General features: G+C 44.6%; 2 protein-coding genes across 3 annotated transcripts in view; one reads left to right on the top strand and one right to left on the bottom strand.

Annotated features, from left to right (window-relative positions):
- The window catches only part of RTKN2 (rhotekin 2), a 484,906-nt gene that overhangs the window by 122,441 nt on the left and 347,806 nt on the right, over positions 1-14,659 (bottom strand). The gene's annotated exons all lie outside the window — the stretch shown is intronic.
- The window catches only part of ZNF365 (zinc finger protein 365), a 73,010-nt gene continuing 59,830 nt past the window's right edge, over positions 1,480-14,659 (top strand). For both annotated transcript variants that reach the window (XM_081104884.1, XM_081104883.1), the window contains exons 1-2: positions 1,480-1,749; positions 3,695-4,450. In XM_081104884.1, the coding sequence (XP_080961010.1) occupies positions 3,708-4,450 (743 nt within the window). In that variant the 5' untranslated portion in view covers positions 1,480-1,749; positions 3,695-3,707. The remainder of the gene's footprint in view (positions 1,750-3,694; positions 4,451-14,659) is intronic.

The following is a 14,659-nucleotide window of genomic DNA, read 5'->3' as shown; positions in this document are numbered from 1 at the left end:
TAATACATATTCTTTATACTTTTAGGGTGAGAAAGGGCCTTTGAAAATCCACATCCTTTTATTTACACAAGAGATGACCTCAAGGACCAGAGAAAGTGACAATTTCCCCTGAGAAATGGGAGCAGCCTGAACCCACCGTTTCTCCACTCCAGAGCATACTAGTAGTACTCTTGGCGCACTTTGCCGAAGGCAGGCAGATGCAAGGCAGCCCCTGAGAGTGGCTTACCCTGCATTCTCCCTGCATGGGCTAGATGAGCAAGATGGCCTGGCCCTCCACGACATGTATCTTGCACATGCAAAATTTTCTTACTGAATACATTGATTTTTGGAATAAACGTATTTTTGAGTCATGAGATAAATTCAACGAAATATAATCTTTTCAAAGAGAATATACCCCACAGCGATCGTCTATCATGCTTTAAGTGGAAATGAGGACATTCGCTCCCCTTGTCTTTTCTGTTTTTCCTTATGTGTGTAGGCCACTTTCTTGCGGAAATAAAATTGATAATAAAAACGGAAATGAAAATGATAGCTTATTTACTCAGTGCATGTCTGGGTCAGAGAGTGCTTTTGCCCCATCACCCGATTAAGAGGTGGGTCCCAAGGATCTCCATTTCATAGATGAGGGGTCCAAGGAATCTGATGCAGGTCCTAGAGCCAGGATTTGAATCCTCCAACTAGGGTTTAAATCAAGGCTGACTCCAGAGCTTGGCCTCTTAATTACATTAATGTGATGATTAAATTGTTTAAAAAAAAAAATCAGTGTTGAAATGTAATAGTAAAGTGAGATCAGAAACACCCTGGGGAGTCAAGAAGATGCATTTAAATAACTGTCTACAGATGAACAATCTCTCATTTTGACAAGAAAACCCAACAATGCCTTTCCTACTGGTTTCAGATTTCAAGAATTAGATTAGAAATATCCCAAAATAGTTTTTTTTAAAAAGCTGAGTCATTAGGGTCCTTCAGGAGGAAGGAAGCCTCTCTAGGATAAATCTTAGCTTCTGTGTTAGGAGGGGCATGTCCCTCAGATAGGGGTGAGGCTGGGGGTCTTGTCGCGTTATTTATACACAACCCATAGACTTTACTAGATTTGGTTCTGCCGGTTGGCTTAGCACCAAGACACTCGGCTAGGAAGGCTCGAACAGACTCTCCAGGTTAGTTATTTTGGGACATCCTCTCCCTGTTGCTTAGGATGAAGTGGTCCTAATATAAATACCCAGCTCTTCCTACCGGCAGGTTTTCGAAAAGGATGCCCAGCCATGCTTCCTCCTCGTCCACACTCTCCCGCTCACCAATAACTGTAAAGTGCGGAAAGCTGGCCAGGGCCTGTAGAAAGCGCAGCGCCTCGGAGGCCAGCAGGCTTGCCTCCCTCCCTGTCGGGGGAGCGATCGCGGCATCTCTGCCCGCGGAAAACTGGGTCCAAGCCGGCTCCACGGGGGGGGGGGGGGGGGGGGGGAGCCGGTGCTCCCGGCAGCTGGGCAGAGCGGGGGTGGCACCGCGCGGCCACGGCGCTCCAGGAGCGTCGGCTCTCCGCGCGCGGGGTCCCCCGCAGCCACGCGCGTCGCCCCCGCCGGCCCGCGCCACGCTCCGCCCTGGACGCCGCTGGTCCCGGCGCCCGGGTGCGCGCGGGTGGGAGCGGGCCCAGCTCCGCCGATTTACGGCTCTGCTGAAAACCGCTCCGCTCCCGCAGTAGCACCGGCCGCAGCGGCAGCAGCAGCAGCGGCTGCAGCTGCAGCAACAAGTCGGGTAAGTGGTGGTTGCGGAGCATCTGCGCCCGCGGCCGGCCCAGGGGGGCGCGGCGGAGGGGGCCGGCCGGGGCTGGGAGGGAGGTCCCGTTCCCGCACCGTGGCCGGGAGTTGGGCTTCTCGATCCCACCCGCAGGAACTCGTGTGCTCACGGATCCACTTGGACACCAGGGGCTGGCATGCTGGGAGGCGGGCACAGGGAGAGCCGGGACCCCGGAGGCTGGGTCCTTGCCTGCCCGGCTTAGGCAGAGGAAATTAGGGCTTTTCTGCTAACCCCGTAGATGGGGATTTCCGCTGGGCCCTTAAAAGCTTGCCTAGTCCCGGAGTGCATGATTACCCATTTCCCCTGCAGAATGCCAGCCTTTTGCCATTGCCCCCTAGGGTCCTGACTGCCCCTTCCTTCACCTCTCGCCTGCATATTTCAGCGTTTGCATCCCATCCCAGAAAACTGGTGGTTAAACAGCCAGTGTGTAGCACAGGAAGAGGTTCTCTTCTCTGGGGACCATTTGCAACTCTGCACCTCTGCTTTTGAAGAGGCTGAGGGCCCAGTAACAACACTTTTCAGCCTAGACCCTTAGCTGAACTTCCTCTTTGGGGGGCCCAATGCTTCCTCTGTTTAAATAGAAATCATTCCTGGAGGAAATAGATATTGTGCTGCTTGCAGAATTAGGTTGCTAGCAGTCATCTGTTGCTAGGGCTCAGATAAGAAATTCCTGCAAGGAACTAAGAACATCCAGTTATGCAAAGATGCCTACCTGGTTCAAACATTGGCCATCTCGAGAGGTTGACTTTAATGTCTAGAGGTAGATCCTCAAAACGGGATCAGAGATAAGACATATCCACCCAGAACATCCTATTTTAATAAAGTCCTGGCCATGGCCCCACTTAGATCAAAAAGTATTTGACACTTTGGGTTCCCAAATTTTAGTAAATTGAGTATGGAGGGCCATTGCTCTTATGGAAACACTTTGATTTATGTCATCACAGCAATAATTAAAGGACAAATTTAAGGGCAAAAATCGCAAGTTGAACAATTTTCAGCTGATTGTGTGCTCAATGCTACAGTACCTCATTTGAGTGATATCTTTCCTATTCTTGAGGGATTGGCTTTGACAATTCATGCTGACTTTTCCTCATTTTTTTCTATTTGTGTTTATCAGGCTGTGAGTAAAACAGGGCATGATTTTCAGTTAATGTACTAACTGAAAGAGGGCAAGAAATTTGAATCCACTTCTGGATCTGCCATTTTCCATCTGGCCTTGAATTAATTACTTTACCTCCTTGCTCCAGTTTTCTCATCTGTAAAAAGGGAATGTTACCCACCCTTTTCATCCTAGCCAGGGGTTGGCATACTTTTTCAGTAAAGTCCAGGTAGTACGTATGTTTGGCGTTGCAGGTCACAGTGCAAAAGCAGCGGTAGATGATACAGAAATGAGTGGATGTGACTCATTTGGCCCAATGAGTGAATTTGGCGCAAGGGTTTAATATAGGTTTTAATTTTATAAGATACTAAAGGCCTGGTGCACAAAAATTCGTGCACTCTCGCAGTCCAGGAGCCCTCAAGGGGCCTAAGCTGCAGTCTGGCCTCCCTCTGCAGGAGACGACCAGCGGACAGATAGGGGGACAGCGCCAACCTGGTGAGCAGCTGGCCCTGTCCCCCCCATCACCGCTCTGCCGCCCCCTGATCACTGTCTCCTCCCTCTGCCTGCTGGCACCCGCCTTGGCTGGCCTGGCACCGCCCACTTGCCGGTCCCACCCCCTGCCAACCAGTCGTTCCACCATTGGGTTGTTTTGCATACAGTATTAGGCTTTTATTATATAGGATTATATGCAAAGCTTATTTGAAACCAAAACCTCTGCCTCCAAGGAGATGAGCAGCAACAGTCATTTCAGTAGCATTTTGCAAACAGGCATGCTAACTCCCTGTTTTATTTTCCTCTGCCCAGGACTTTTAGAGTAATGCAACAGAAGGCCTTTGAAGAAAGCAGATACCCCTGGCAGGAGTCCTTTGAGAATGTTGCTGTGTGCTTGCCATTCCGCTGCCCGAGGTGCGGAGACCATACCCGATTTAGAAGCTTGTCATCATTAAAGGCCCATCTGGAATTCAGTCACAGCTACCAGGAAAGAACCCTCTTGACGAAATGCAGCCTCTTTCCGTCCCTCGAAGACACAGACCTAGTCACATCCTCGGAACCCCTGAAACTGGGGAAATTGCAGAGCTGCGGCAACGTGGTGAAGCAGAAGCCCAGCTATGTTAACTTGTACAGCATTGCACACGAGCACTGCAAGGACAGGAAGCCATTCGAGGTGGTGGCCGAGAGACCTGTGTCCTACCTGCAGACCTACGGTGCAGTGGATCTATGTGCCGACCCACTGGGTGGGCCCAGGGCCAGTCCCGGACTCCCCACCTCCGACACCAAAGCTGCTTTCGAGGCCCACGTCCGAGAAAAATTCAGTCGGATGGTCGAGGCCGTGGACAGGACCATCGAGAAGAGGATCGACAAACTCACCAAAGAGCTGGCCCAGAAGACTGCAGAACTGCTGGAAGTCCGGGCGGCTTTTGTCCAGCTGACTCAGAAAAAGCAGGAAGTTCAGAGACGAGAGCGGGCCCTGAATAGACAGGTGGACGTGGCCGTGGAGATGATCGCGGGGCTGAGGCAACGCCTGACAGAATCGGAGGAGGAGCTTCTCAGGAAAGAAGAGTAAGTGGCGCTGGACCAGGATGCTCACCCCTTTGCTCCAAGCACCCACCCCCAGATGACAAGCCAGTGTTAAGCCAGGTTTGGCGCTTATTACTTGCAGGTGGTACCTTGGCTGCAGTTCTCATTGATGTAGTTGAATGTGGGGGGCACAAGGCTTTTAATATTATTTACCCTCCCTGTGTATGGTCAGCAACCTGTAAGTCAAAATATCTAATTTTTTCCTCACCCTGGAAACTGTAAAGTACAGATAATGTTTTTAAAGAGAGGTTTCTTGTTTCTGTGGTGGGTGTCGTTTCCCACGCTCACTGGTGAGCGGGGGAGTTGAATGGGCGAGCGGAAAGGTGGGCTCCGGAGCCTTCCTTCTTGACAATCTCCATGTAATGAAGTTGAGAACATGAGATGCTGTCTCATTCGAGTGAGAAGTATGCTCTAAATACAAATACTTTTGGCTTCTTTGCCATTTTGGATTTTTCCGCCTACGGTAACTAAATGTTGGTTGATTGCCGAGAATCCATCCAATTACAATTTTTACTTGGAAGACGCAGACATTAGGAAACCCAGAGGGACCTGCGATATTGCTGTGCTTCTGTGATTTAAGTTGGAGAATTTTCTTTTTGTAAAAGGTTATGCTAGAGTGAGTCACGCATGCCTGCTTGCAAAGAGTTGACACTGGTTTTCACAAGTTATGGGTGTTCAGATAAGCTACTACTTTAAAAACCATCGTACTTAGAAAAGCATTTCCTTATCAGTATTATGGATTCAATACAAACTAAAAAAGTATTCGTAACAATGCTGTGTATTTCCCTAAAGCAGCATGTTGGATTTAGTTATAAATGGAGTCATGAAATTTATAGAATGAAAGGACATAAAAATTGATAAACTACAACATGCTGGAAGGGAGGTTTCTAAATTGAGTTCCGTTATAGAGACTGACTTCATTTCATACTTTCTCTGCCCTGTGGCACTCTTCTTTATGTGGTGTCCCTTAAAATGGAGTAATTAAAGCTTCCTCCATTTGGTAAGAGGCTGAGAAACCCTGAATATTAAAGAGATCGTCCTTCACTGTCGCTAAATGCTTACATGCTACCTAGAGGGAAAGCCTGCTCTGCTCAACTAGACATTTTCCAAATATGTAGCGAGAGCAGAACTGAATCAGCCACTGATTTACTTTGATCTTAGGGAAATGATATCTAAGGAAAAATCTTTTTCTCTTGGATTCTGGTGTTTCCTGGTGGGAAGTTAGTGCCTTGACCCATTATGGCCACCCAGGTGACTAACATTACACAACTGGAAAAATAGCAGATGGGGTTCCCCTGTGCGCTGAGAAAAGCTTAGAATTAAATTTTGTGATATTTCTGTTTGATTTAAGAGCAGTTCATTTAAAAGGTAAGCAAGTTAATTGTTTGCATTTATTTATTTGTTGTGTTTTATTTATTAAATCTGTAAGGAATAATGGATGTGGGATTTGGGGTGGTGGAAGACAGCTTGATGGTAGGGAGGATCATCTGGTTAGATGTAGGTTATGGTCAAGGATCTAACTTTTATTTTGGTGGTGGGTTCAAGGGTGCTTTATTATTAAATAGAACAGGTGAACTAGCTTTAGAAAAAGTGGGCCATGCATGGATCAATAATGATAATGTGTTATGGTTAATCCAATGCTGTCACCTGAAGACCAATTGAAAAACTAACACATACTTGTAGGAAAATTAACATGTAGAATTGTACGTGTTAAAAGTCCTCCCTCTTCTCCAAGCATACATACCCCATAACCATATGGACTTTAAATGTAGAGCTACTGTGTTTTTCCAGATGGAATCATAACACGTATTATCCTGCCACTTGTGTGTGGAGTTTGTTTTTGTTTTAACATAGTATATTGTAGGCATCTTTTATGCACTAAATAGAATTATGTCATTCCTCTTGATTACTGGGTGGTATTCCATGGTATGGATACATCATGGCTGATTTAATCAGTCTGCTGTTGATGAATGCATGGTTTTGTTCCATTTTTTTGTATTAAAAATAGTGCCTTTGTTAACGTCTTTGTACATATATCTTTGTTCACATTTTTGTGAATATATTTGAGGGTAAAGTTGATTTTTAGTATGACATTTTTTTGGACTACCAGAAGAAGAAAAAAAGCAATGTGATCAAAGTAACCACTTTAAATGAAAATACAATGAAACTGCCTTAAACTTTTAAACATAAAATAACAAAGTCTTCATTTTCTTCAGCCTTCATTTGGCCTGTTCTATCAGTCTCTGTATTCAAACCTCAAATAATCATTCTTTCTGCACATAAAATAGGACTGAACGAGTCTTGTTTCCAGGAAGGACAGTGGAGCCATTGGTTTGAGAGATCGACTACGGCCCTTGCCCTCAGTGTCCACAGTGTCCAGCCCCCCTGCCACTACCACCCCCCAACCCTCTGAGATGGGGATGCAGCACAAGCCAGCTGCCCATCGGCCACACCATTGAAACCAGGTTGATTTGACTAGATCTGCCTGGCTGGGCTGGGCCATGCCCCTTCCCTCCTTACACTTCCTCACAGAGCTGAGCCTTCCACCAAAGAGGTGACCTTTCAGATATGGGAACCTGCTTGGCCAGGGAACCTACCAGGAACTGTGCTCCCCTGCTGAACCCCTCCAGATGAGCTCCCCCGGCCCATTTGTGGGAGAAGGTAGGGTTGTTATGGTACCACTCAAAATGGACTTTCACTCCAGGGACCCTTGGAGACACAGGTGGAAGATTTGTTTTTTGTTTTCGTTTGTTTTTTTTAAGCAAACATCTAGTATTTAATATTCACTTGAGTTTCTCTTGCCTATCGATTTTTCCTCAACTTTAAAATTCTTTCTTTCAGACTGAAATAAAGCACTCTGAGGGCCCATTTTGCCCTGAGACCACCTTTAGCTAGAATGACCTCAGATTGTAGAAGATATATATATATGCTTTGCAACAGAGAAGATTGTTTGAATTGGCAATATTTTGTACTTTTGTGCCAGTGAGTCTCATTGTACCTTTGTAGAGAGGTATCTCTATGTTTCTGGAGAGCAAATCCAAAAAAAGAAATTTCTCATTGTCTTCACAAAGTCTGTGCAATTTTAAAAGTCCTTTGGAAACAGGTATTTACTTATTCAAGAGTATTCAGGGCTGTAGGGTAGCGCTGTCCATAATCAGGTAAATCAATCCTGGCCAACCTTGCAGGAAGGTATCCTTTAACAAGAATGGATGGCTGTGGGTAGTAGCTGATTCCTGGCCCAGCTGGTCACCTGGGGTTTGGAGAACATCAGTGTAATAACATTAATCCTTCTTCTGCTGGGAAGGTTGGAAAGTCCCACCTGACCACCTGGGATGTGCCTAGCACTATGCTAGGTGTGTGTGGGGAACACAGACTTCTTGGTATTTTTCCCTAAGGAACTTACACTCTACATAGGGAGAATCCATATATCCATGAACATGCCCATGTTCACACCCAGGGCATTGAACAAGTACTTAAATACAAGTATTGGTTTCAAGTTGATAAAGAAATTAGAGGACAGATTTTTCTATTTAAGAGCCCACACTGAAGGAGTGAGGACAAAGGGCAGAATTTGCATTGGTAACCAGAGGACAGTGACATTGGAGAACAGCAGGGAGGTTAGAAATGACCCCTGAGGGGACTGTGTAACTTTAGTACTGGAAGGTACCCCGGTCTTCTTCAGGATAACACCCTCATTTTACAGACGGGGAAAGTAAGGCCCAGAAAAGTGTTGTGACTCATCCAAGGACAAAAAGTTAGTATCAAAGCTGAGACTGGAACCCAACTCCCTGTCTCTCTGCTGAGTGCTTTTTCTGTTAATTCACTGTGTCTCAGCCAGACTTTTGAAAATGTGGTCTTTGCCCAAAGCGTCAAGACTTAAGTAATACTGAATCGGGCCCATTTTGGAATGGATTTGCTCCTTTTCTATTTTGAGAGGGCTGCCAGGATGACGTCATTTATTTTTCTGATGTGATTAAAGCAAATGTCAGCTGGCATCAGAGGTGTTGGGAAATTGGGAAATGGTCGTGTCATTAAGTCTGCTTATGGTATTAAGCTTCTGGAACACCAGCCCAGGGCTTTTAACTTCCAACAAGGGCTCTTAACTTGACGCTCTGCACGTCCTTGCCCAGCCAGGGCGGAGCGCGTGCCACCAGCCTTTGATTGTGGTGAGGGGTCTCTTTGTAATTCCATCTCTTAATTTCCATCCTGATCCCTTGTGAGCTAGAATATAATCTTTTCCCTTCTTCCTACATCATTTCCCCTGTTTCCCAGACTGGAGTTAGCACAAGACAAATCTTTATTGAGTGTGTGCTGAGTGCCAGGTGCTGTTCTAGGATCTGGTAAGGCAAGTGGTAAAGCAAATGAGTCCGGTCCTGCTTTCATGGCAGGGACAGGCCAGAAGGTGAAGTAGACAGTCAAATGGTCATCAGGGGTATGATAAAAGAGACGGATAGGGGTAGCCTGACCCAGGTAACGTCCATTTGGGTTTCTATCCAAAGCTGGCTAGGGAGCACTGGCCTTTAAAAGGCAAGCTTGATTTGGAAACTTGCTTTGCACAACTAAACCCTCTTGCCACTTAATTATGTCTTTCCCATTTTTGATGAGCCAAAGCAGTGAGTAAGCAACTTGTCTCCAGAGCTAGGAAGCAGGCCAAGGAAAATCATGTCAGATGTAGAGTTCAGTTGGACAGGGAGGGGTCGGTTCGTTCCACATTTTAATGCGTTTATGTAAATGGGGGGGGGGAGGTCCTCTTTTCCAGGCTCTGTTCCATGCAGACTTATAAACTGTTGTACAAAAGACCAATGTCAGACATGCCCTCAGCATGTGCCATCAGCCCTTGATTGCAGTGAGGGATGTCACATGGTAAAATGTGGAGACCCAACAAATTTGTCTATGTTTCTTTCTCTCTCTTTCACACTTTCCCTCCTCTCCCCCAGCCCTACCCGACAGATTTTTGGCCTGGGGGACTTAGACTGGAAGTGTTGATCTACTTAGAACCAATAAAAATAATTTGACTTTCTCATCAGTTTTAAATACTTAAGGAGAAATTTATACTTCTTCGTTTATTCAAAGAAGCCAAAACGAAAGATAAGGCAAAGGATGTTACGGTCCCAGGTGTGTGGTAGGTGCAGAGTCCACCCCATGGAACCCTTGGGGTGTACAGGAGCTGGCCCCGAGCCCCGAGTTTGCAGCCAGGTTCCTGGTGCTCGGAGGTGATTGAGTCTGACTTTGGGATTTGCACTGTGACTGGCATCACGGTCTGTCTGAAGTGCTCTCTGATCAATGGCTAGACTATTTTTAACCGGAGGTATTTTTTACCCTTTCATATACCTCTGAAGAGGTTCATAAATCAGTAATGCAAAATGAAATTTAAATAACTTGGTAGAGCTTTGCCTTTGGGAGGAGAAGCTGGCATTAAAGTGTTGTTTAAGAATAGAAGAAAGGCATATGTTTTAGATCCCACCTACATTCCTGTAGGAGGTACCTGTAATATAGGTTACTTATTTGTTTTATGCCCCAGTACTTGTCTGGAAAAAGATAAAAAGAAACTTAAGTATCTTTTTAATCAGTTCGAGATTTTCAACTAGAGATGTAGCTGCACATTTGATGCATTCAGCAGAGACTTGTTGAGACCCTGCTGTGTGCTGGGCTCACAGTTAAAGGAGCAGGCAGGGTCCCTGGTTTACTCACGGATTTTACAATGAAACGGGGTCAATAGCACTAGTCCTCTGCAGTGTGTACTGAGATAGGGTGCAAGGTTCTTCAGGAGAACGCAGCAGGTAATCTAACCCACACCAAGCCCTGTGTCTGGGTAGCTTCCCCACAGGAAAGCCCTGGGACTGGAGGGACCATTGAGAGAGGGAGCTTGGCCCTGGCAGGTGTGGTTCAGTTGGTTGAGCATCCTACTATGCATCCTACTGGGCACATGCCCACATTGTGGTTTTGATCCCTAGTTTGGGTGAATATGGGAGGCAACCAATCGATGTTTCTCTCTCTCATTAATGTTTCTCTCTCTCCCTCTCACTTTCTCTCTCTAATATCAATAAAAACATATTTAGAAAATAGTGGCCACTTGGAAAAGGCAGGTGTAGGGACCCTGCTGGAGGAACAGCATGTGCGAAAGTAAGGATCTGGCTGAATGGAGTTCACTGGAACTGGAGCAGAGAGCTATGTGGTGCACATTAATGAGGAACATAAGCCTATAGGATGGCCATAAAAGCTGGGAACATAGGGGAATAGACATAATAAGTGGTTTATTTATAGATTACAATATGTGATAGGATGGGTGTGTTGACTCTCATTAGCAATGAGTAGTGCATTGCCTATGTAAAATCGAAACGAAGACCAGCATTAATGTGCATTTCCCTCGATCTCTATGCCTGCTTCTAGAATGTGTTGTTCACATGACAGTATGTACTTTGTATGGTACAGCCTTTGATTTTTCTGCATGAGCCTGTCTTTAACCTACCTCAGAAGAAGTGAGGTGGTTGAAATGAAATAATATCCATGAATGAGCGCATGAGTGACAAATATTTATTCTAAATAGAGCTTTGATTGCACTGAAAGGACTCTTTCACTCAGTGCTTCCGTATACTGTGTTTATTTCTGAATGTCTATAAATCTCAGGATACTGTCAGATTTTTAGGTCTGCAAGTCATTTGGCAAAATAATGAACGTCAGGACAGTTTCTCATATTATACTGGTGTTTTTTTCCTTTAGTATCAACTATTGCTTTAAGGAAGCATGTGTCTCACCGAAGCTTAAAACTTAAAACCTTGGATTTAATCATACTTAATCTTTTAAAAAAATAAACAAGAAGTCAAAGATGGGGCTGGAAGTAGCCTGGGACTCGTTCATTTCCCCAAAGCTGGCTATACCCACACCCTGACTGACTTTCCCCCAGGCTCGCTCGCCCTGATCTTCTCATCTGGCCTTCCAGCCTTCACACTGTAGTTCGAATCACAGGGTTGAGAACCAAACATAAAACCACACAAGTCATTCTGCTCTTCTGTCTCATAGCATCATATTATTCTTTTTCTTAAGTCACATTCAGCTCAGGTCTGTAATTACGTATTTATTTTAGTACGTGTTGCTTTTAAGGTCTGCTCCTCCACTACGCTACCGGCCACATCCGGCCTGCTACATGTTTTTGAGGAGCCATGAACTAAGAATGGTTTTCGCATTTTTAAATTGTTGAAAAATTAAAAAGAAAAAAAATTATTCACGATATATGAAAATTATAGGAAATTCCAATCTCAGCGTCTGTAAAGTAAAATAATTTTAAAACTACATTGTGTTGTTACACAGCCGTGCTCCTGTGTTTTACATGTCACCTCTGGCTCTGTTGCACTAGGCCAGCGGTTCTCAACCTGTAGGTCACGACCCCTTTGGGGGTCGAACAACCCTTTCACGGGGGTCGCCTAAGACCATCAGAAAACACATATATAATTATATATTGTTTTTGTGGTTAATCACTATGCTTTAATTATGCTCAATTTGTAACAATGAAAATACATCCTGCATATCAGATATTTATGTTACGATTCATAACAGTAGCAAAATTACAGTTATGAAGTAGCAACGACAATAATTTTATGGTTGGGGGTCACCACAACATGAGGAACTAACTGTATTAAAGGGTCACGGCATTAAGAAGGTTGAGAACCACTGCACTAGGCAGAGTTGAGGTGTGTGATGGAGCCCATATGCCCTGCAGAAGCATTTACTCCCTGGCCCTTTACAGAAACAGGTGGCTGGTCCCTGGGTTAGACAGTAAGCTTCATGAATATAACCATGGGTTCCCGAGTGCCCCAGCACTAAGCCCAGTACCTGGTAGCATTCAATAAATGTTGGTTGAGTGACAGAATAATGGAATAATTAAATGTATGGATTGTGGCATCATCTTCCTTGTGTTTGAGCCCACGTTGCCCACCCTCCTCAGAGTTCTGAGGTTCTGGATCACGCTGGTACACAGAAAGAAGCAGTTCTCAAATGTTGTGGCCTCACTTCCTCGTACACTCCTAAAAAAAATCTGAGGACCCCCAAAAAGCTTTTGCATGTGGGAGTTTTACATTTACTATATTAGAAATTAAAACAGAAATTTGAAAATCACTTATTAATTCATTTACAAATAGCAATAAGAAATCCATTCTTGCTAACATACATAACACATTTCTATAAAAAAAATAACAATTTTCCCAAAAACAGTTCAGTGAAAGGAGTGCATTGTTTATACATTTTGAAAATATTATTAATGCCTGGCCTAAGAGAAGCTGGACTTTTTCAGTTCTTCAGCATTTAATCTGTGGCAAATTTGTTATTTTGTTTGAAGCGGATGAAGGAAATCCAGTCTCACACAGTATGAAGCAGGAACATGGAGAGGTATTTTAATACCATTTTCAGAGAATAGTGGGTATTCTGCTTTGATACTATGCCAAAATTCAACAGTTGGTAGTTTCTTAAAGGTGAATGGCATCATGGAATCTGAAATCATATCAATGAGTACGCTCTCCCTTGCATTGAAATCCAGTGAGTGGGTATTTTACTCTTGGAGTATAATAAAGAGGTTACATATGCAATGTGGTTTAATTCTTTCTTTTCCATTCAGGAAATTCCCCAGATCCTTGGGGAAATGAGAGGTGTTTCTGGACATTGTTCATCCAGACTGAGCAGGATGTGAAAGGGGATCCAAAGTTGTGCACACATGCAGCTCCGCAGTCAGCCATGGGCTTTGTTACTGTTTTCATTAATCTGGATACCCAAACACGATCTCAGTAGGGTGGATTTCTCCAGCCCCTGTCTTGGGGAACTTCTCTTTTAAAATTAAATCATCAGGCTTGTTTCAACTCTCTCTCTCTCTTTTTTTTAAGTTGATGTGAAACATCCATAAACTGAAATTAGGTTAGCATTGGTGCCATGTTGGTTGACAAATACAAAGGGTATTAACTTCTTGGCTTCAGGGCACAAGATAATTGGATGAAGGGAAAGTTAGGAAAAGATGCTTCTCTTCTCCAACATGACATAATGCTCCATGAACAGCTAGGAGCATTCACGTTAATTCGTAAAAGTTTTATATGGAACCAGCAGCAAGACATTACATGATTTAAAAATACAGCCACAGTCATAAGCTGTAATGCATTCAGACTTGTTTTCTTGATTTTGAGATGTTAATCCTGTGGGATTAAGCTGTCAACTATTGCTGTCTTATATTTTAAACACTACAGAGAGCCCAAGAATAGTAAATATGCAGAGAGAAAAAGAAGACTAGGAAAAATGGTGACAGTAGTTACCTCTGGGTGATGGGATTTTGAGTGTTTTTGTTTGTTTGTTTTTTCCTCCTTGTCCTTTTTAAACATTCATTACAACAAGCATTTATTGATTATTATGTGTCATATGTTGTATTGAGTGAGGGACTTAGAGCAGAGAACAAAGCTGATTCAGCCCTTGCTCAGTTAGATCTTCTAAATAGGTCAGCTTTCATAGCCTATATAATAAAAAGCTAATATGCAAATCGACCAAACAGCGGAACGACCGGTCGCTATGATGTACACTGACCATCAAGGGGCAAACACTCAATGCCGGAGCTGCCCCCTGGTGGTCAGTGTGCTCCCACAGGGGGAGTGCCGCTCAGCCAGAAGCTGGGCTCACAGCTGGCGAGCGCAGCGGCGGTGGCAGGAGCCTCTCCTGCATCTGCAGCAGCACTAAGGATATCTGACTGACGGCTTAGCCCACTCCCCCCATCAGTCAGACATCTCCTGAGGGCTCCCAGACTATGAGAGGGTGCAGGCTGGGCTGAGGAGACGCCCCCCCCCGCCCCCAGGGCACAAATTTCGTGCACTAGGCCTCTAGTATCCTATAATAAGTGTGAAATCTTTCTATCATGAGATAAATATAGTATGTATTATAAACCAAAATGAATTGAAAAAACACAGTGGCTGTGTTTTCTGTGTTTTTGGTGGAGGAGGGTTTATGGGTTTTTGGTTGTTTTCCCACAAGTACCATTTGGAGACTGTTTCATTATTCAGTTAACAACCTAAATTGCACCTAGGAAGTCTCTGCAATTGGTTTGACGCCGAATCAATTAAAGCCTTGCTGTTGGGAAGAGGATGTAGGAGCCATTTCTCGAGCTATGTTTTTAGTGGTGCTTTTGAGATGTGAAGATACTTTCTCCAAAGGATCTCAACCGTAAGT

The sequence above is a fragment of the Myotis nattereri genome (genome assembly GCF_964212035.1).
Source record: "Myotis nattereri genome assembly, chromosome: 13".
In the NCBI taxonomy this organism is placed as follows: domain Eukaryota; kingdom Metazoa; phylum Chordata; class Mammalia; order Chiroptera; family Vespertilionidae; genus Myotis; species Myotis nattereri.
This window is presented reverse-complemented; position numbering and strand designations above follow the sequence as displayed.